The sequence below is a fragment of the Scardinius erythrophthalmus genome (assembly GCF_964197995.2).
Source record: "Scardinius erythrophthalmus genome assembly, chromosome: 8".
Taxonomy (NCBI): domain Eukaryota; kingdom Metazoa; phylum Chordata; class Actinopteri; order Cypriniformes; family Leuciscidae; genus Scardinius; species Scardinius erythrophthalmus.
Genome location: NC_138228.1, coordinates 8,627,454 through 8,651,933, shown reverse-complemented (window position 1 = coordinate 8,651,933; position 24,480 = coordinate 8,627,454). Strand labels below are relative to the sequence as shown.

Sequence of the window (24,480 nt, the reverse complement as noted above, 5' to 3'; positions counted from 1 at the left end):
TGGTGCTGTGCACTTGCCGCGAGACTCCGCCCACACGCTGTTCTGATTGTCTGTGGGTTTTGATTGATTTCGACGTATCACGCAGTCGCGTCGAGTGTGGACAGACAAATTATTTGTCTCTGGAATCTTCAAAAAGATCTTCATTTGTGTTCTGAATATGAATGAAAGTCTTACGGGTTTGGAACGACATGAGGGTGAATAAATGATGACAATTTTTTTGTGAACTATCCCTTTAAATTAGTGTGAAACCAGATTAACTAGATTAATATATGACCCCAATATGGGTAATCAAATGACCCTACTAATCATCAACCTGTTTCCAAAGCAACCATGCACTGCTGCGATACTATATGTATAGTTTTAGTTGGATTCAGATCGTGATGCTGAGCTCTGAGTCAGACCTGTCAGAGTAACAACATCACTGAAGCTTTATCAGATTATTCTAGTCTGAAGGAGAAAGCAGCTAGGATTACCAATTAGACAGGAGGAGACAAAGACATTTTCTTTCTCAGGCAACACCGGAAAAAATAACATGTATTTGTCTTATTTAGAATAAACCTCATGTCTAAACCATAGTGGATAGAAAGGTGCAAGCATAAACCAAAACCCAAACACCAGACTGCAGGGAAAGTTTTTCACAAGCACACTCACCTGAAAAATACAATAAAACATCAAAACTCCTGCCAGGTGTCTGAGGCCTCCAGGCACAGACTGAGCAGGGCTTTGTGAACATTGCTTTCTGGATTACAAAGATACTGAGAGACTTTAGAGACTTCCTCAGACAGCGCACTGGGGAAGGGTTGTGCGGACAAGACAGATACGTAGTATCTAAATACACAATGTCTGAAGTTCAACAAGTGCCATAGTAAAGTAACATATGTTAATCGTATTAATAGACTAAATCTTATTTTTTTTTAGTCTATTTTTCAGTCCAGCTTTACGTTCAGATGCAGTTTCCTATCGAAGCTTGTTTCCGCCACAGAGTGAAAAATAATGTTCACTATTAAGTATTTTTGCATTATTCAGTCTCAATAATACTCCCTATATTAAGAGTGCATGACAATGTACAATATGGTACCAATAGTACATTCACGTCTTGTAAGGAAAACAACATTAACGTAGAAGAACTGTTCAACAAAACCTCAATTCTTTTCCAACCAATGTCAGAACATCATTACTTCCTCTCCGGTTCCTTGGTGAAGTATATTATTGTAGAACAGGATAGCTTATTGACTCATGATGCTGCCTCCGGGCTGTGTGTTATATAGTATAGGGGAGCTTATTTACCCAGCGTTAACACCTAATAATGTGGTGTTATGGCAGGGCTGGACAGCTTATTGACTGCGATCCTACACAGGACATTGGTAGGTTATTAGCAGAGTCATATATCATGCTGAACGTGGAGTGTCTCTCACCAGCAGAGAATGGCTGCTGTGTGTTTGAGGTTTTGATGTGATATTGGACCTGCATTGAGTCAATGTATGGCAATATGAATTGAATTCAATTTAACGTGTTAATTCTGTTAGAGAAAGTAACTTTTATTATAATGCAAATGTAGGGCTGTCAAACAATTAAACGTTTTAATCAAATAAGTTATAAATAAGTAAATAAATGAAATCATAATATATGTATATATTAACAATATATTATGAAATCATATATGCATATACACACACACATATACATACATATATATTTATTATTATTATTATTATTATTATTATTATTATTATTAATATATATATATATATATATATATATATATATATATGCATGCATATATACATACGCATATATACATACATATATATATAAACATACGCATATATACATATATATATATGCATATATATATATATATATGCATATATATATATATGCATATATATATATATATATATGCATATATATATATATATATATATAAACATACGCATATATACATATATATATATGCATATATATATATATATATATATATGCATATATATATATATATATATATATATATATATATATATATATATATATATATATATATATATATATATGCATACATACATACATATCTTTTTTTTAAATAAATATAATCATGTATAATTATTTAATTTAATTAATTATATACATATTTTATTGATATTCCAATTAATTACTAAACTATCAATTTAATGTTTTAAATTAAACAATTATTTGTATTATTATTGTCATTTAATGTAGTGTGTGTGTGTGTGTGTGTGTGTGTGTGTGTGTGTGTGTGTGTGTGTGTGTGTGTGTGTGTGTGTGTGTGTGTGTGTGTGTGTGTGTGTGTGTGTGTGTGTGTGTGTGTGTGTGTGTGTGTGTGTGTGTGTGTGTGTGTGTGTGTGTGTGTGTGTGTGTGTGTGTGTGTGTGTGTGTGTGTGTGTGTGTGTGTGTGTGTGTGTGTGTGTGTGTGTGTGTGTGTGTGTGTGTGTGTGTGTTAATCAATTACACTATATAAACTATAATAATTGAACATTAATATTAAATCATATATATAATAAATTATATATGATATATAATAATGTATAATTATTTCATTTAATTTATTATACATTAATTATATAGAATTAGATATGGTAATTCTTTATTAAATGAACTCAGTTATTAGTATTTTAATTATTAGTAACTGTTTTTATTAGTATTATTATTGTTATTTAATTTGTTAAATACAAATTATTGCCATATATACACTCTATAAATTAAATGTATACAATTTTTACTATTACTATACTATTTTACTATATAATTGTACTAAATAAACATTAAATTGACAGCCCAAGTACTGACTCTTGTCCATTACCAAACCTCAAAAGATGCGGTGTGGCCTTCAGCACAGTCCATTAGCCAGGGTTCTGGACAGTGTTGCCTCTGTCAGTCTCTCTGTAGACTTCAGGCAGGAACAAAGCACAGGTGGACAAGCTTGTCAAGAGGAATAAAACAGGGTGGCAGCTGGAGAGCACAGAGGACCAGACACCTGATGCTGTTAGAGGAAGGCAGGTGACACTGTCACGTGGATCTGGATCTTATTACCCTCATGGCCTAGTGACAGAGAAGTATCGCTTTCCGTTTGTGCTAAAAAAAGAAAATCGTTTTTTTTTTTACTCTTTTACTGCTGTAAATATATTTTCAAGCGATGTCTTCTTCATAAGTGCATTTTCAACACCTTTTCTGCTAAGTACAGCGCAGTACAGATAACAAAAACAGATTCAACGCACAAAACTCTGCTTGTACCAATGCTTCTGCTACACAGCATCATTCGGTTTATGTGGGAAGTGAGATTACTGTGACCTGTATTAATATGGGCACTGAAATGAATAGGCTCTGCTCACCAGTGAGAAACAGGCTTAAATGTTATCATCTTCTGTCAATGTCTGATGTAGGATGTTTGTCTAGTTCTGCATCTGTCCCATGTACTTCCACCCCATCATTTAGTAGTGTGCCTATGGCTTTGTTTGGGTGTGGCTGTCTGAAGTTCACTGCTCTCTCATACACACACACACACAACTGGTACATGTGCAGGGTCCTGACTGTCTGACCTCATCCTCTGTTACCACCATCTGGAGACTAACCCTTAGCCATATGGTCACCACGACAACGGCACTGCCACACGTGCTTAAGAGTTTAAGATCCGATCAAACTTAGAAGTGAACACTGCGACACTTACAGACACAGCCACACTTGTGCGTTCAGCATGTTTTTTGATCCCAAATAATAACAGAAATAATTAGCCACTGATTTCAGCATGCTCTGAGAAACACACAAACCGTTACAACATAACAATCATGAATTCATAATTAATGCTCACATACACCACTGTTCAAAATTTAGGGTCAGTACTTTTTTTTTAATGCTTTTGAAAGACTACTCTTATGCAAAACGACAGTAATATTGTGAAATATTATTGCAATTTAAAATAACTTTTAATTGTTTATTCATGTGATGTCAAAGCTGAATTTTCAGCATCACTACTCCAGTCTTTAGTGTCACATGATCCTTCAGAAATGGAAACCATTATTTAAAAAAAATCCAGGACTCTTTGATGAATAGAAATTAATAAATGTCTTTCCTGTAAATTTTGATCAACTTAATGCATTCTTGCTGAATAAAAGGGATTCATTTGTTGCAACAAAAAACAAAACAACAACAACAAAAAACTTTTGAGAGGTAGTGTATACTTTAACTTGCAATAAAGTGTTTTTACAGTGTGAGTGCAGTGTACGTGAGCTCAGAATCAGGAACTAATGACTATGGGACTAATGTTTAAAAAATAAAATAAAAATTATTGGGTGATGGGATTACTTCATATGCTGATGAGAACTGGCTGCTAATCCCAAATGATTAATGCTGACACACACGCACACACACACACACAGATACAGCTCACATTTAGGAATAGCTCACCGAAAAGAAAATTGTTATCATTCACTCACACTCATCGGTTTTCAAACTTGTCTTCCATGGAACAGAATATAAAGTAACAAAGTATTCTATATGACTCATGCCCTACATTCCAAGTCTTCTCTGTTATGCTGACGTATAATCAGGTTCTGGGGCAAAAATGCCACCGAAAGTGACAAACATGCCCATGTAGTGAATTCCTCTTCATTCTGTTATCTAACATGTAATATATTTAATAACATTTAATTTTAGTCCTATCTAGTGATGGGTTTAGTGCCTCTGCAGATCCTGTAGTGACCTCAGAGGTGAAAGTTGGTGAATGTAGCCTATTGCTAATATGAAAAAAAAAAAAAAAAAAAAGAAGCATTTACTGGTAACTCTTTACAATAAGGTTTCATTTGTTAACATTAATGTATTAACTAACATGAACTAACCATGAGCAATATATTTGTTACATATTATTAATCTATGTTAATGTTAGTAAATAAAAATCCAGTTCTTCATTGTTTGTTCATGTTAGTTCACAGTGCATTAACTAATGTTAACAAAAACAACGTTTAATTTTAATAATGTATTAGTAAATGTCAACATTAAGATTAATAAATGCTGAAGAAGTATTGTTTATTCTTAGTTCATGTCATGTTAATGTAGAGATAACTAATATCAACTAATTTTGTAGTGTTACCCGTTTATTTGATCAAAAATAAAGTAAAAGCAGTAATATTGTGAAATATTATTTATTAATGTTAATTAATGTTATTTATTCCTGTGATGTCAAAGCTGAATTTTCAGCATTATTACTCCAGTCTTCAGTGTCACATGATCCTTCAGAAATCATTATAATATGATGATTTGATGCTCAAGAAACATTTATTATTATTATCAATGTTAAAAAACAGTTGTGCTGCTTAATATTTTTATGGAAACCGTGATAAAAAATTCATGATTCTTTGATTCATTTTTTAAAAAATAGAAATCTTTTGTAACATTAAAAATATCTTTCCTGTCAATTTAGATCAACTTAATGCATCCTTGCTGAATAAAAGTGTCAATTTCTTTCGTTCTTACTAATCCCAAACTTTTGAATAGTAGAGTATATTTACAGTACTTCCATAATTGATGTTGATTTGATAGAGAAGAGACAATTTCTCATACTAAAAATGTATTCCAATTAATTGATTTAATTGTAGTATTTGCTGTGGCTAGAAGAAGAAAAATGTGCTAAAAAAGCAACTAAACAAAAGTGCACCTAAATATACCCTCAAGTGGGGGCAACTACTGTACATTTCTGATACTGTTATGATGTGTACTTTTTTTGTCAAATTTGGAGCTTGGAAAACAGCAAGATGTTCTCTTTTTGTGTGCCGTAATCCTAAATATGATACTACAGACATACACACACACAAAATAATCTGAATTCACATGCTTTTGTGTTGCTTCTCCCACTTAGCTAAAAAGGGAATAGTAAAATGAAGTTCTCCCAATCAAACAAAAAGTACTTCCTATGCTGACTTCCTCCTTGAGGTGATGAGGAAACACAGCTTCCCCTTCCAATCTTTGTTGTTTATGAGATAACACTGACATAGAGAGATCCTCTTGTCTTCTCATATGTTCTCCTGGACCATTCATGTGGTGATGCTTGCACTGCTAAATGCTGAATGGAAAGAATGATAAACAGCTATTCCCAGCAACACCGCTGACTACAGAGCAACTATACGAACAGCTCGCATTCTCTCCATAATCCGCATGTCAACAGCTGGAAGGTCGAGCAAGCATTCTTTTTATTTTGCACCGTCTCTCTCGAGCGCAGCACACACCCTTATGTTTCACACATTTCTGTGCTTTTTCTCACTTTTTGACGTAATGCATATTCCTGACTTTCTGTTAACAATTTTGCATAGTGTCTCACAAATGGCCCTATAAATAAACCTATAAAACAACATGCGTGTCATCCAGGGAGTGGTCACTATCAGAACCCAGTCTAACATTAGCCACAACCAGTTTAGCAAGTACTCAGTTAAAAATGGAAGCAATGTAATCTCTGTCACGGAATCTCCCCAGTGTTTGTCTCGCTCTCTGTTCTTCACTACGGTATGATAGCCACTTGTGGAGGAGACCGGTAAATCCATCTCAAACCTGCCTTTGTGCTTTCATTTGCTCTTTGATTGTCTTGGCATCATACCTGTACCGGCTACTGACCTGTCGGGAACAGTAAAGCAGATGTGCACTGATAAAACAAATGTAAATATTGGACTGATCACCTCTCATGGCTGTAGATTTGGCTCTTAAAAGGACGAGTTCACCCAAAATACTTCCTCTTCCTCATGTTTCTTTCTTCTGTGGAACACAACAGGGGAATTTTTGAAGAATACCCTGGACTCGCTTTTCAATATAAAAGTGAATGGGGAATGGGAATGTCAAAAAGTTTCCAAAAAATGGTCTATAAGACTAACTTTTCTGAAGCTATATGCTAACTTTATGGGAGAAACTGACCAAAATTGACGAAATTCTTGATATCTACCATAGTTCTCTGCCGTGGAGCTACACTACCGTTCAAAATGTTGGGGTCGGAAATATCTTTTTATGTTTTTGGAAGTTGTATGTTATGCTCATCCTGCATTAGTAAAAACAGTAACATTGTGAAAAGGTATTACAATTTTAATTTACTCCAATACTCCAGTAAAATACTCCAGGCTTTAGTGTCAAATGATGCTTTAGAAATTAGAGATGCTCCGATACGGATTTTTGGAGCCAATACGACCACCGATTTCTTGTCATCATGATCAGCCGATGTTAATCCCGATCCCGATCCTTCAAGCTTTATATATGTGATAAGTCAGCTCTCTGTCTCTGTTAACCCCTTACACCCTGAAGGCATTTTAATGATTTCACATGATTTCAGGTGGCATACAAGTAATGGCTTACTTTTAGTAACTCAAGGTATCAAGTACTGTACATAGTCTCATAGAAAACTTTCAAATTGTGAAGAAAATAGATTTGGAGGATCTTATGTTACAACACTGATGAGAAACCCCCAGAAAAAGTGATGAAATTTATTGATTTACTTTTCTATTTTTTTCATGCTTAACATAATAACCAGGGCTTGACATTAACACATAAATCATAGAATGTGATTATTGGCTGATACTGATAGATCGGAGCATCCCTAGCATCCCAGCATTCTTAGATAAATAGAACTTTCAAAAGAACAGCATTTATTTGAAATAGAAAACGTTTGTAACAATGTAGAAGTCTTTACTGTCACTTTTGATCAATTTAATGCATCTTTGCTGAATAAAAGTATTATTATATGCTTTTTACAATGACATCAATGCATTGCACCAGGTTTGATGTTCAATTCAACATTTGAATTGAAACATTAAATTAAATTGTGACTAAAACTACATTTTCTTTCTGTTAATTGCATAAAGCTATCCTATAGACTTCTAATATAGCACACAATTTGAACTAGTTGGACTTGTTTTATGGTCCTTTTAAGGTGTTATTTTGACCAGTGGCGGCTCGTCAGGGGAGGCCAAAATATTGAGGTGGAAATGGGAGAAGGACGATTTAATGTTAACAAAATTCAGTTATTCATTTCATGTCTCAGAATGTGTTTTTATTGATTATAATTTCTGTGTAACCACCGCGCTCTTCCCCGAATGTGCCGAATCTGTGAAACGCGAGTCTGAGGGGATAAAGAAGGGGAGGGGGAGGCAAATCCATAGCTGGGGACTTGTGCCACTGTTGGTAAATATTTTTTTGCCAATCACCAGAGTATTTCGCTTTCAGCGATGAGGAGTGTTTAGAAAAGTAACATGGCAGAGGAGGCTAGCCTTCCTTGGTATATCAACCAATCAACGAAGAGACGTAAATTACGTGATATTCGTTTGAACTGCTACCGCTGATGTACCAACTACGTATGGAGAGTAGAGAAGGTATTGAATATTTGATCGTAAACGAATTTATCAAACCACCATTCGAACAACAGCTACAAATTAAAAATGAAGCAAGACCCCACATCTATAGGCTAAGCTAAGATATAGGCTCCAACAATCAGCTTCACTAAACGCCCGAACGGACATTTAAAGACAGAAGGATGGATTTTTGCTTCAAGTGATAGGCTGGAAAAGAAGGCAAAAAAGAAACTGACAAAAAAACCCATTTTAAAGCAGTAAAAAAAAAAAAATCATTAGGAGGGGATCTGGCTGCTAAAATCTTGTGTGCCTCCTCTATTTTAAAAGGCACTATAGCCGCCACTGATTTAGACCTATTTGAAGCTTGACAGCTTAGGTCAATATGAACTGTCCTTGAACGTAAAGTGCTTCAACATTTCTCCCTTTGTTTTTCAAGGAAAAATTGTAACATACAGTTTTGGAACGACTTGAGGGTGCGAAAATAAATGACAGAACTTTCATTTGGGTGAACTTCCTTCAAATGTCCTTACAACAGGAAACAAAGACAATGTGATAAGTATGAAACAGTGTTGAAATACAAAACATGTTACAGTATCTTTCTTTCCACTGGATCGCTTTCTTTTCGGTCATCTGGTTTTCATGACTCTTTTTTGGAGCACTTTCAAAGCAGCACAGTGCAAATGGATTATTTTTGATGGTAACTGTTCAGATGATGTTTCCATATCATCCAAGATGTCAAAACAAAAACAGCATGGTACGTCAACATGCCATCCAGATAACCCTGTGTACTATACATAGGGAAGTCATTAAGCATAAACAAGTGCAGGCATGAAAACACACACACACACACACACACCCTAAGGTGCAGAACAGCTGCTGAATCCTCAGATCATTGTGCACAGAATGGGCATGTGGGGAAATATCCTTCCCATTCTTCCGCTTCCTTCTAAAACCAGCAATAAAGCTGATGGGATTTACACCTGCTTGCCACATATGATTCTCCTCACTTATTAGCTGAGGACACACTGCCACACACTCGACTCATTCAACCAAGATGTTTGAGAAAAGGGAGATAGTACAGAAAGTTATTTTGCTTCAAAGGGGTTTCTGCCTATAGACAGTGCCAGTTACTAATAAGACACAGAGTTTCTCTTGAATTCAATATAGTCGCACACACACATCTTCCTCTGTGCACTCTTGAGGTGTGACAGCCAACAAAAAAAAACATCTCTAGGCGCTGGGGTCTCTCTTGAAGTGCCTGTCTTATTAGCCATGCGTTCTCAACGTGGAGAGAAAACCTAGAGAGCTTTGACAGTTAAAAAACCCAGAGTCTTTGTTACACTTCTGTTCCTCATCTTTTCTTTGAGATTTCTATTTCTGTGTCAAGTCTGCCACTTCTATGAAAAGAGTGTATACCATCTTTACATTTTCACTGCGGCAGGAAATTGTATATATTCATTCATTTTTTAATACAGTATATATCGCAAGTTTCATGAAACGACTAAGTAATTTTGAAACTCTGCACTTTTAATATAAACTTTTTTCCCCAAAGAGGCTAAAATAGTAGATTTCTCTTTGTTTCTTTCCTGGGAAGCGACCCACAACCTTGCTTTACCTTTTAAACTAGATTGATTATTATAGTTAATCAATCTAATTCACAAATTTTCTTGCTTTTTTAAAAAAAAAAAATGATGCTCTGCAGTATAATGTCATACAAACTAGGGGATGTGTCTGTTTGTTCCATTTACCCATCATACCCGTTTACACAATCACATGCTTCGTCACTTTTAGCTTGAGGGTAAACACTTCCTTCACACTGCTCAATGAACCTTGATAAAGTATTAGAAAAATTTAATTTCAAGAGTGATGGCATGACTTATATCAAACCATGACAGATTCATAGCAGGGGAGATTATATATCCTATACTCTGAATTCAAAATGAAATAATTTATTGAAATAAAATTTATGTTTCTCCCTATTGGTCCCCCAAAAGTTGCATGGCTGTGTGTAACTGTGTAACTGGTCCCCATCTGCTCAGGGAACACCATTATCTGCTGGGGTGAATGAGTGTATGACCACTCAGTGGGATGAGCTCATACTAAAAGCCAGATCAATCTCTGTCTCAGTCTAAAAGCCCCAATCAGAGATATGCGGATGGGGTCGAGATCTGATTAGGGACCGCTGATAATCCCACCAGCTCACGGGATACATCACGTCCTCGTGTCAATCAATCTATTCACGGCCAGTGTGTTACATTTATGGCTAGCAGAAAACCTTTAAAAAAGCTGTGTTTGTTCGCGCTTTCTGCGTGATTGTGTTACTGGGATTATTATAAACATTGAATAGAAAAGTATGTAAACCCAAATGCAACTCGAACTCAAATTTTGTAGTTCATTTGCCTGAAGTTCAAATAAAGCAATATATTAATTTGACCTTTTTTTCAAACATTTGTCAGATTGCCTTATATGTAGTTAGGCTAAAAATGAAAATTAATTCATCTGTCATCATTTACTCACTCTCATATTGTAAACCCTTATGACTTTTTTTTTTCTTCAGTACACTCACTGTAAAAAAATAAAGTTTATTTTCAACCCTAGTTGGCGTATTTTTCCCTGTAAATTAAACAGGACATTTTTTACATGAAAGGGAATGTTTATTAGCATGTTAAAGCAAATAAAATAAATGGTAATCAGGTCTGTCAAGCAACAAAAATGACAAAAAAAAAACAAAAGTAGTCCATGTGACTTGTGAACTATATTCCAAGTATTTTGATGCCTCTGATGAACCAATTTGGTCACAAGAACCATTGATGTCAAACCTGGCATCTGGTGGAGTACTATGCTTTGTCATGCTGCTTTTTATCAATTATGACATTCATTCAGGACATTCAAATGATGAGAATTTACGTTTTTATGTGAATTATTCCTCACCATATAAATCCAACACAGCCATTTATATTTGTAGATATCCATATTAAATGTTCAGCCACACAGTTGCTCTCCAGATGGGCGGCGTTTTCTGTTCAAATGCGTAGGCATCATCACGCTGATGCATTTAAAAACACATTCCTAAAAACATGTCCCGCCAGTTGTTAGTTCCTGACAATGTCGACCATCAGACGTCATTTAACCTGCAGCAGGGGTGCCCGATCCTGTTCCTAGAGATCAACCTACCCGCAGCACCAGTCCAACACGCCCGTTTGTAATTACCAAGTGCTCCTGAAGATCTTGATTAGCTGTTTCAGGTGTGTTTGATCAGGGTTGGAGCTGAACTGCTGGAAGGTAGATCTCCAGGAACAGGATTGGGCACCCCTGAGCTACATTAATAAGCTAAAATACCTCAATAAATGCACTAGCACTACACAGTAAAATAACATCAGTATCCCCTAGTCTCTTGAATAACCTCACAGTTATAGGGGAAGTTCATGTGAAGCACCAAGCCGTAAAATGAACTGGTGTTATCTAGTATTACTGATCAGAGGGAAGTAAAGTAAGCATTTGTCACCCAGATGCTTTTATCATGATCTGAAGAGAGTCAGAGCTGTGATAATTAGGTACATTAATAAAGACTAAGGTGGAAGGAGTGAAGGCGAGCTTAGTGATCTAAACAATAAGCACAGCAGTACATGGGAATTGTGGGTACTCTACAAATTAAACATAATGTAAGCCACATTAATGCTAGTGTAACCCCTCCGGTTCTACTCGCACTGCTCCGAGCGTCAGTCACTCTTGAGGGGAGTGAGGTTTACTCGCACAGCTCTTACATTCAACCCCCTAAACCACACTACCATCCGGGTCACGGCACTAATGCAACCCCTCCGGTTCTACTCGCACCGCTCAGAAGTGCGTTTCCCCAAAAGCTTTGTTAGCACACTTGGTCGCAAGTTCTGTAGTTATCAGCATAGTTCATAGTTTTTGAATAGTGCGCATGTGCTCTAGTACATAAGAACGAGCCTATGATTGAATCTGGAAATTAAGCAAAATAACAGAAAAATTAGAAATAGTCCTCAGATGCCATGTCTGTAATTTATAGCAAAACATCTAGCATTAATTCGATCTCAAACTGATTGATTAAAAGAAGTTATTACTCCACCACGTGCACGACATCATTAAACAACGTGGTTGAATGACCAATTTGCGACAGTACGGTTTCGGGAAACAGTCGTGACTAGCCAGCTGATTTCTTCAATGATGCATCGTCGTACTATGTTAGTTAAGCAGCAAGTTACGGCGTTGTACGGGAAACGCACCCCAGAACAGGATTCAAATCGGCGTCTTCTGCACAGGAGGCGGGTGTGCTAACAAGGACACTGAAGACCACAGCCTCTAACCTCAGTTGCTGGTGCACCTCTTGAGGCCAGGGGAGTGAGGTTTATTTGCACGCCTATTTACGAGCTACACTAGAAGCAAACGTGATGCAAAATCCAGATTTTTCTCCCATGGAGAAGATGAAGCTGTAATCACCCACTGACAGCCCCTCTAAAAACTGTTCCTGGCTGCCACAGCGATAAGCCCTCTCTGGAAATGTGGCTTTCCTCCCCCCTGCTTCAAATAGGGCTTGATTAAAAAGATCCGCACTGAAAGGCAAGCTACCAGAAATCTGCAGTAGGGTTCTTGAGTACTGGGAAGGGAGCTGGTGCAAGGACAAGGGGGGCTAATCTAAAGCCGCCTTATTCTTTAAATAGAAAAATAGGCGTTTACTAATACTTTTAGCTGCACACAGTGAGCATTTCATAACTAAACTTGTCAGCTTTAACAAGCACAAGACACAAGACTGAGGACAACAGGGAAACACTTATCTGCATAAACAAGGTGTGAACTGACAGGCAGTGTACTTCAAATAACATCATTTCAACCTAAATGTGAAAATTCTGTCATATTTTCTTACCGTCATGACCTCAATATGCTCAAAATGAGAATTTAAGAATCTTTATGCAGCTCTATTTTATTCAATGGGAGTTCATACACAGCTGTTAAGCTCCAAAAATGACAAAGAAACCACCAAAATTACACAGTCCAAGACTTGTTCACTGCACATTTTCTGAACTTATATGATAAATTGTGTGAGGAAAAGATCAACATAAAGTTATGTACTGATAATGTTCCCTTTCAATGTTCAACGGAAAAAGCAACAGATCTTTTCTTCTGTATTATGATGTACATCTATGTGAAATGGATTATTGAAAAAGAAATAAATGTAGCGTGGGACTTGTTTTTTTTCCATCAGTTGTTGATTGGATGAAGTAAGATCTGAAGGTGAATTTGCAGTCGATTGTAAGAAAATTTAAGTGGACAAAACAAGTCCAGCATACATCCAGCCCTGAGAGAAGACTATTGTTTGGCCATAAGATATTTTGATCAACATTAATAAAATAAACATATGCATGGATGATAGGATGAATTTTTATTCTAGGCCGACCTTTAACTCAAGAACCAGATAAGCTAATGAATTGTCCTTGTTCCAGATGTTTTCAACAAATCAGTTGATTCAGTTCATAAATTGTACCATATGATTTATTCACAAACCGAAGGGAGTCTTTTCGAATCAGAATTCAACTCATAAACTCAACTCATTAAAATTGTCATTTTTGGATTAACCGCCTTTCGGTCACACTGGAATGTGGTGCTAAATTGTCGGTCACTTTGGTACATGTTGCAAAGTGATATTTCTGAGCAGTTTCCGGGGCAAATGTAGTCGTATGGCCTTGAAGGTACTATAATGGACTTTCTGGCTCTGAGTAATGACTGGTTCAGACGGATATATATCTCTTCAATGGCAGCGCCAGTGCTCATGGTTTCTCAGTGTGGTCAAAGTCACTTTCAGTGCAAGTCAGTCCATCTTGGTAACACTTCCATGCAGCTATTTTCTATATAGTACCATCCAAAACAGTGGAATCAGTGAGTTTTTTTAAAGAAATTAATACTTTAATTCAACAAGGATTCATTAAACTGATTAAAATGACAGGACATTATGTTACAAAACATTTATATTTCAAATAAATGCTGTTCTTTTGAACTCTATTTATCAAAGAATCCTGAAAAAAAAGGTTTCCACCAGAGCCATCCTTAGGTCGGTGCAACTGATGCGACCGCTGCTTATGAGACTAAAAATATTACCGACCAACCACAAACTTTTAAACGTAGTGCAAGTAATAGCTAAACAAATAAAGTTCCTATCTACTTCAATGAAGAAAGACCAACATTTCTAGAAATTTTCTTACAAGAGGTCTGTCCTCCTCACACTGTAGTGCTGTTTTCATGGTTTATGCATGTGGTTTCAAACATCAATTTAAGCAATAATCCCTGTGCTTGCAATAAAAAGCCTCAAATATTTAGTTGGTTGTTATGTCAACTTAAGTCATTTGTTCTCATACTCAGAAAATTACATCACGCATTTAACCATGTACTATGTAACTACGCATGTAAACAGGCATTATTAGTGTAATTATCAACAATTAATAGCAACAACTCCAACCCTGATTAATCATGCAAGGGTGTATGAATGAAGAAGGTTTGTCATTTAAAACGGAATAAATGTGGAGTTATCGCTATGTACACATAATGAGGTCTATTTGTTATGCAAATTGTGATTACATAATACTGGATTATTATTGCTGTCTCTTTCCCTCACAAATCACATTCATAAGAGACTGCAGAAGTCAAAGTGAAACCACTGCAGGATGCAAGTAAGCACCTTATCTTTTCTTTCCACATTTTCTCTCTTTTATGTCTTACCTCACAGTACAGATGATTTCACATTAACCAACTCAAACAAGAGGCAACCCTCTACACACACAAACACACACTATGCTGACTTCCAATCTGAAACCACTAGTCTGTCCTAAGATAACTCACACTGTCTACTAGTTCATGCCAAAGACATTGCCTTCTGAAGTAATCCACGTTCCCTTATGCTACATTTGATGTTCTCATTCTCCCATTCATCAAAGCCCAATAGCTGTACAAGTGCACTGTAAATGTATAGGCTATATATATCCTATATAGCATATTATTTATTGATACACTGAAAACAATTGGTGTAGAAACAAGTTTCACTCAGGAATTGCTAGTAAATTTCACAAATAATTGCATAGAATTAGCAAAGTAACACAATTAATTAAATGTGCAATTTTGGGTGTGTTCACACTTGGCAAGTTTTGTTCGATTAAAACGAACTCTGGTGCCATTGTGCTGTTTGTGTGGTTCATTTGAATAAGTGTGAATGCTGCCTAGTACACACTAAACAAGTGGACACACTTTACATCATTAAAGCTGTTTTTTTACGTTCAGTGTTAAAAAAATTACAGTGTGAACGCCAAGTGAACCATGCCTAAATGTATTTTCTTTTTTTGGTCCTGACCAAAGAACCGAGAGAATCAAATTACAAATGTGAACACACTCTTTAAAGTAGAAAGACTGAAAAAGAAAAAGTATTTTCTTGTAAAACATGCTTCAATTTGAAGACTTCAAATTTAACAGTGTTTGTTCACATTCAAGAATTCGAGTCCATACATGACGGGCTGCCAAAAACATCTCAATAGACAAACATCCACAGCTCCACAACAGAGCAGTGACAATTTCCACCATAACTTCCCCAAAAACTACATTATCCATCACTAGGCACACACTGAATCTGCACCCAAAGATTTCTAGAGCAGTGTTATTTTAGTATTATTACGTATAGTATTTATTGATATTTCGAATTAGCTTTTATTTTTATATTTTATTTAAATTTTAATTGAAAATTCTGTCATCATTTACTCACCCTAAAGTTGTTCCAAAAATGTATGAATTTCTTTCGTCTGCTGAACACAAAAGAAGATATTTTGAAGAATATGTTGATGACTTCAATAGTATTTTTTCCATACTATGGAAGTCAATGTAGCCCATCAACCTTTTGGTTACCCATATTCTTCAAAATATCTTCTTTTGTGTTCAGCAGAAGAAAGAAATGCAGATTTGGAACAACCTGAGGGTGAGTAAATAATGACAGAATTTTCATTTTAGGGTGAACTACCCCTTTAAAGTTTTAGTAATTCTGTTATGTGCTCTTGTCTTGTTTTTTAATATTTCGATTTAATTTATTTTAATTTATTAAGCTAATTAAAAGTGACAGTAAAAACATTTATAATGTTACAAAATATATTTCAAATAAATACTGGGTTTTTTTGTTGTTTTTTCTTTACTTTCTATTAATCAAAGAATCCTGAAAAAAAAAAGGTTTCCACAAAGTAGTTGATAACAATAAGAAATGTTTCTTGAGCTCCAAAGAAGCATATTAGAATGATTTCTGAAGGATCATGTGACACTGAAAATGATGCTGAAAATTCATATTTGCCATCACAGGAATAAATTACTTAAAATATATTAGTAATTAAACATTTTAGGTAATATTGTTAATGATTTTAGTTAATAAACAAGAGTATGAACTTTTAGATCCTATTACATCCATAGCTGTAAGGGCTAGTTGAAACTTGATGTTCAAATAATAACATTTTCTCCTAACTAACGTGCAATTTTAGATTCATTAATCTGATTTAATCCCTTTTCTAAATAAAATAGTTCTTTTTTGAGTCTTTTAAAACTAGGAACAATAGAGCTCAGTTTCTTTCACAGTGGATTAGAAAGGGTGGCATAAACGAACAGAACAATGAAATAAAGAAAAGAACATTTTGAAATCGAGAAAAACATTCCTAATAGCATTAGAGAAGCATTTCCTCATTGCTGTGGTTCAAATGTAATGAAACTCATTGAGGCATTAAGAGTGATGAAGAAACGGGAGGGAGAGCGAGAGGGTTGTGAAGATGACAGAAAGACAATATAGACAAGGAGGGACAGGAGGCGTCAAAGAGAGAGAGCGAGCGAGCGAGCGAGCGAGCGAGCGAGAGAGAGAGAGAGAGAGAGAGAGAGAGAGAGAGAGAGAGAGAGAGAGAGAGAGAGAGAGAGAGAGAGAGAGAGAGAGAGAGAGAGAGAGAGAGAGAGAGACAGAGAGAGAGAGAGACAGAGAGAGAGAGAGAGAGAGAGAGAGAGACAGAGAGAGAGAGAGAGAGAGAGAGAGAGAGAGAGAGAGAGAGAGAGAGACAGAGAGAGAGAGAGAGAGAGAGAGAGAGACAGAGAGAGAGAGATGAAGGGTGTGGGCTCATCACTCCTCCGCACCGCTATCAGACTCAGCACCTCGGGCTGGCGCAGTGCCATCGCAGTCATAAAACCGAGATGGGCCCCGACTAGCACCATCTAACGCTGACGCCCACCCATCATAACATCTCATCATATCCCATAACTGTCCTCATCCTTATGCACAACATTACACTGCTAGAATTACTTTTTATTCCCTCCGGAGTCAAATATGGGGACAACGACATATGACAGAAAAAAACGATATATAATTCAATGCCTAACTCTCTCATACACACATACAACAACATGCATCAGCTATGATGCATGCATATTCCTTTTCCACGTGTGCAAAAAATGCATTTCATCATAAAAACCCTTTAGCAATACCAAAATGCTATCTAAATAAAAATGAATCAAAAACATTCCCCTGTTTCCTGGTTTGACCCTGGTAAGATGAAAGTTAAAGGTGGAGTGTGTGATTTCTGCACCTCTAGAAAAATCGCAAACAATCTTCTTTTTGATTGGCCAAGCGATTTGACACACTTTGTCTTCAAGCTCCAAAACAATATCAACTAATGAAAGACCTCTTTGCATATGAGGATATGCAAATGTATATACAGTTTAGCGACTCACCTCTTTTTTGAATGATAATTCGAAGCAGCGGATTTGCCGAGGACAGTGCTTTGTGGAAGTTGTCATCATTGTTAATTGGAAGAAGATCTCCGTGGATGTCGGCATATCCCAGCAGCACGTCCACTCCGGGGATTCTGTGAATGGTCTGAAGCAGTTGGTAGAATTCCTGGAAGCCCCCAGCTCCCTTCTTCTTCAGGGCAAACCTTCGGTACTCCGCCTCAAACTGCAGGACAACCACAAACATGTTAATTCATATCAATAAACACAAAACATGCTCTTGATGCACAGCGCTTAGCTTGGTAGATTAATTATGACAGATCACGATCACTGTAAGAAATGTTAGAACTTTTATTAATGACAATTTACCGTTCGTAAAGACCCGCCCCTTTTAGTTACTGTTGCTATGTCCGACAAGCCATGCCACACCATGTTCTCACGCAATGAAAAATACATCGCGGAGCAAAGCGGAAACTGACAAAGTGCTGACAGACAAGACATTTTTATATGAAACAAGGTCTCAACTTTCAAATTTGGTCATTTTTTTAAGAAATTTAAACAATAAAGATCGCTGACAGATCGCTGTAGCGTCTCAGTTAAGCTGCTCGTCAACCAATCATCTCTTCCTTCTAGTTAATTTATAGCATCAAATAAACATGAATGAACATCAGAAGGAATGCTGTTTCAACTTTGGAAAGGCATCAGTACACACCGTTTTTCAATCAGATCCACTGACAAATCCGTTTGTCCGTTTTTGTCGGACAAAAATGGCGGATTCGGACGATGGCGGATTATGATTGGTCAGATCGCCTGTCAATCAAACTCCCTGCGAAGGGTGAATTCCAATTTCTGAAAAGATTTTCCCATTGAAACTGAGGGTACGTTTAGTCGTTTACATGACAACGATGTATTAAAAACAGAAATGTTTTCCTTTTTTCTTTTTTTTACAAACAGACAACAACGTTGACAAAAAGATTCCTCTTCACATGGATCCGCAAAAACTACTAAAAACACTGTCATTTACACTGGCATCATTATGCATGCCAGGCCAGTAGGTGGCGATGTTAGTGAAGAAAAACTACACGGCAAAAGACTGAACACGTAATATGCATGTGCATGACATCACCGTTTTCACAAATTTGCTGTTTTGTAGTTCACACCGAGACGATAAGGGTATAGTTTTCAGAAATTTTGAATCCTGTTTTCAATAGTTTGTGTTTTCAGGCTCCCAAAACGCTGTTGTCGTGTAAATGAACGGCCAAAACGATGCATAAAAAGTTGTGTAAACGGCCCCTTAGACAGTGACTTGCTTAGACACCAATTTTTCTTGCTTCTGCAGCTGCAGAGTTGTTTGATGTGCACTTGCAGCTCCGAGGAAGCCATTAGGGTAAAAAGAGCAATGAGGAACAAAGGGAGGGTCAATCTAATCAAGTGCTACAGATAAAGAGAAAGATGAGAACAATGGCATTAAAAAGCTGAGCTTCTCCAGACCACACACACACGGATGGGGAATTCGTCTCAAGAGCTCAGCTGAACATATTGGACAAAATCTGTCAGATTGCTCAGTTTATGAGGAGGAACTGCATCTCTGGGCCAAAGATTTTCTCCTGTATGCATGAAGAATAACTTGCATATGGAGATGGAGAATGCTAGTCCAAAACATGTACAGGAAGATCATATTGTGGATCATTTGAATAAGGTCATTCAGTAGGTCACATGGGGTGTTTTTTAAGGTGCCATGTTCCCATTCCCAAAAATAAAACCAAAGGATTTTTCCTGTGGTCGATAATAAGAATGAAGGACATTGACATCTAGGGACTGAAGCTTTCAGACATATTTGTTTTCTTCTTTCTTTTTTATACCGTTGTGTTGAAGTTGTCATATGACTACTTTTATAGTCCAATCAATTCATGATGGATTCTTTCAGAAATATGTCAGATTACAGACGTAAAATAAATTCTCCCAATTGTCAATAAAATGATTTTTACTTTTCCTCACACGCATTGCTTAACATATCTGAACATATTCATCATCCCACTTGAAAACATACATCATCACCTCCATCCTTTATAAGAGGCATCAACTTCTTTGAAATAATTGCATTTGTACTAAAATTACATTTGAGCTATTATTTGAGCTGTTATGTGAGATCACTACCACAGTAACCATAGCAATACAGATAAAAAGGTCATACATGTCATACTTTACCAATAAAAAAATAGCCTCTTGGAAAAAAGACATCACTATAAATTGCTCAACACAAACCTCAAACTACACGTTCACTAAAAAATGCCTTTGCAATGAGTTAAGCAATAGATAATACAAGACAGGATCCCATTAAGAGCTGGAAAAGTAGAAAAGAAAACAGTTCCTACCAATTTCCTCTCAGGAAGAAAAGAGTGTCACCAAACACATTATACTGCCTGTTATGAAAACCAAAACCTCATGCGGGAAGATTCGAGTTATTAAATTAGCTAGTTAAGGCAAAAATAATAATAAAAAAGACACCATCACATCCAGGCCTGGAACTTTACTGGAATCCTACTAGACGGCCCTCCTGTGTTTACTATTCTCATCTTTCAATTCACACACACATCTATGCACTGCCCGCCTAACATTTCTCAAGGAAGTATAGATAATAAAACATATGCTACTCTGTTTGGCAGATTGTGGTTGAGGTTTTTCAATAAGTATACTGGGCACACTGACAACAAACAACTCCAATACACCAGAGGCCAACAATAAGTGGTCTGTGTCTTAGTAATAATAAGAGGCTATGATGAGGAAAGTAATAAAAAAATGAAATATTTTAAATATCAATTCAATAGTAGATTTATTTCCATGTTGCCTGTTGATATTCATTCGTGTACTAAAGATTGTTTCCTCCCATAAATGAGACCGTCTGGGCTGAGATCAACAGACATGTTTATCACAATGACATTTTAATTGATAGAAAAGGTTAAATACTATTAAAAAACAGCTGGTCTTCTAAAACAACAATTCTCAACCAGGGGCCAAGGCCCACTTGGGGGCCTCAGCAAACTTCCAAAGGGGCCACAAGATTCCTTAAAATAAGCCAAATCAACTCTTTGCATGAACACTTGGATATGCACATCATAATTGTTCACATTTATCTGTGTAACGGACGTAGGCCAGTAAGAGCTTTGAGTGTAAATCTCATTCCTCTGGCCTCAAGAGGCCTCCCAAGCCGGACACCTCGGTTTGAATCCCGCTCGGAGCGGGTTGAGTAGGACCGGTTACAATTGGTGCCGTGACCCGGATGGGAGTGAGGTTTAGGGGGTGAGTGTAACAGACGTAGGCCAGTAAGAGCTGTGTGTGTAAACCTTACTCCCCTGGCCTCAAGAGGCAAATGTCCTTGTTAGCGCACCCACCTCCCATGCTGGAGAACCCGTTTTGAATCCCGCTCGGAGCAGGTTGAGTCGGACCGGTGTTTCGACCCCGCCAAATTATTACCCCCCTAGTATTGGTAGGTTTAGGATCAATTGTGGGGGAAGGGTTAGGATTAGGGGTGGGGTTAGGATTAGGCAATCAGGTCCTGACTTCAACGAGGGGGGTAATAATTTGGCAGGGGGTCGAAATTCGGCACAACACCAGATACATGTTAAGAGTTTTTTTATCTAGGTTTTTTAAAATAAAAATTAAAATTGTCAACCAACTGAACCAATCCTCTTCTCATCATCAACTAACGTTTGGTCGACTATTATGAGGCAGCCCTAAATATTGGGCTTTTTTTAAGTTTCACTGTTTACGATGTAGCAGTTTCGCTGGAGCTAACAGAGACCCGATTTCGAGGGAGGACCTGATTTGTCAACACACCTGCAGATTACAGAAAGCTTTGACAGGGGTCGTTCCGTTCCACTCATAGACATCAATCCAGTCCGGCTTTTAGTTTGTGTTGCTTGGCGACATTCAAAGCTTAATGTTTTAGCTTCTTTTGGAACTATTTTCACCAGCAGAGAAGAAAATACAAACTAACCAGTTCATATTTGTCTGAAACATGAGATATTTCATTTTTTACAGAGCAATATCACTCGCAATAGTGCTGTAGCACTTAACATCATCAAGATTATGATCACCTGTGGCCTCGTGCCAGCTGAATTGAATTCCAAATAGCTGTACTTTTGCTTGTGTTTTATTTCTTATTTTAATTGATGAAAACAGGTGAATTTATTTTAAGTGAAGACCCTGAACCAGCGTCTTATCGAATTTATGTTGTACACAGCTCCGCTGATATGATTAATGTCTCTCACATGCATCATTACGATCTGATTCTTCTTGGACTGCGGGATCCGGATCTTCGCTATTGATATACGTAACATGCATAATCGATCAACAGGGCCCAATCGCCTCATTGCGCACGTCTGTCTATTGGTATATAGAGTCCTTCACACTGCACCAGAACCGCATATCACATCACACGAACCGAACAGAGACCTGCTGTCATAATGATCCCAGCCAAACGCGCTCGTCTCGCGCCTCGTAGTCTGACACATACAGCACCATCAGCGTTTCTCTCTATGGATGGATTAGTACACAAACCCCCTACACTGGTGATGCGCCGGATTGAAAGCCCTCCAATTACGGGCACGCTCCCGTGGATGGCTGCGTAAACAGCAGTGTTTACATTAAGCACGCTGTCAAATGCAACATTTATGGGATTCACTTACTTTGCTCTTCACCTCCACCACACTCTCCTCGCTTTTCAACGGCGTCCTTTGATGCCGTGACATGTTTGCGGCACGTATATTCCCACGGGCAGTATCGCACTGTAGTGCCCCGAGATACAGGAGTCAGCAGCCAGAGAGAGATTGTGTGCGCAGCATGAGCGACCTGACAGTCGCGATCCGCAATACTGCTTCACAGGCACGGGCTGAATGATTTGTTGGAGCGGTTCGCCCGGTGGTGGGCGGGGCCTGTGTCTTTCAATAACACTGACGTCAGGCGGACCGCCGCTAGAAGGCGTGGTCGTGCGTAATGTCACATCACATGTAAGCCTAATGTTCCTTTGACCCCTCAGGGTGGGATATAAAAAATTCCTCATGACTCAGTGATCTCATTGTGTTAAAAGATATTAATAAACCACATCAAATGACGTCATGACCCAGTAAGGTTCAGCAAAATGTCCATTCAATGGAAAAGGAGACTCCAGATCCTCAGGAAATATCCGGTTTGTTATGTGGTTACTTGCATCATGGCTCTTAGGGGAGACTGGGGCTAGTTGTCACATTTTGTAAGGCAGTGCATAATTCTCAGGGTAGGTTTTTTGAAAGTCAATTTCTATATTGGCACATAAAATAAATATTTAACATATATAAACCACTGCTTTAAAGTGTCTGCCTGTTCTCTCAAGTGAATGATTTTACAGAACAGATATAATTAGTACATTTCCATTTATGTTTCCGAGAAGCAGAGGTGGACAGTAACAAAGTACATTTACTTGAGTACTGTAATAAGTAATTACACAATACTGTAATTACACTTTTTGAGTATCTGTACTTTACTTGAGTTAAATTTTTTCTAGAAACTTTTTACTTACTTCTCTACATTTGAAAGACAAATATCATACTTTTTACTCCACTACAATTGTGTCAAGGTCCTTGAGTAGAAAGTAGTAACGTCAGTCAGGGGATGATTTTGGTTGCAGGGGTTGCATTGGAAATGAAAGTCGGTTTGAACCCAATGTCTGTTTGATAATGCCATTTGGGTGTCCAAAACCATTGTGGACGTTATTGAGTGCACTTATTCAGTCTCACATTCAATCCCACTACTGGAACTGTGTTCTAGAAATAAATTTGATATTGATTTGAGGGTAGGCATTTTGATTCTTAAGTACTTTTAAAAACAAGTACTTATGTACTTTTACTTAAGTAAAAATCAGTATTACTTTTACTTGTAACGGAGTAATATTTGACCAGTAGTCTTTGTACTTTCACTCAAGTAAGGAAGTTGTGTACTTTGTGCACCTCTGCCGAGAAGAGCACACCTTAAGGTTTAGAAAATACTAGAAATGAGATGAAAACTTGCATAGAGAAACTATTAACAAAGATGTTTGTGTTCAAAAATGAACTTTTTTTCATCGTTTCCCCTTTAGTCTATTTGAGCCGCTGGTCTTAATTAAACCTTCCCTTTCTTGTGTTTCCCTTGTTGTGTGTCCAGTGTCTGCTCTGCACACCCTCTTCACGGGCCTCTGTCCAGCTCGGATGATGATGGAAAGCAGAAGAATGCTGGAATGTGGAGGGAGATGATAATCCTGCTGCTCATCGCAACGGTCAGTACTTTGATCTACTTTGCATTTGGTCTAGACCCAACAATTTTCTGGAATTATAGCATATAAGTGAAGTTTGAATACATGTGTATTAGTGACTCAGCTGACCCATAA

The 24,480-nt window shown here is 37.2% G+C and overlaps 1 protein-coding gene across 1 annotated transcript in view; it reads right to left on the bottom strand.

Annotated features, from left to right (window-relative positions):
• pard6a (par-6 family cell polarity regulator alpha) overlaps positions 1-23,002 on the bottom strand; it is a 31,648-nt gene extending 8,646 nt beyond the window's left edge. The window contains exons 1-2 of the mRNA XM_081372017.1: positions 22,769-23,002; positions 18,084-18,306 (exon numbers count right to left, since the gene is read on the bottom strand). Of these exons, the coding sequence (XP_081228143.1) occupies positions 18,084-18,306; positions 22,769-22,831 (286 nt within the window). The 5' untranslated portion in view covers positions 22,832-23,002. The remainder of the gene's footprint in view (positions 1-18,083; positions 18,307-22,768) is intronic.
• Between the last annotated feature and the right edge of the window lie 1,478 nt (positions 23,003-24,480).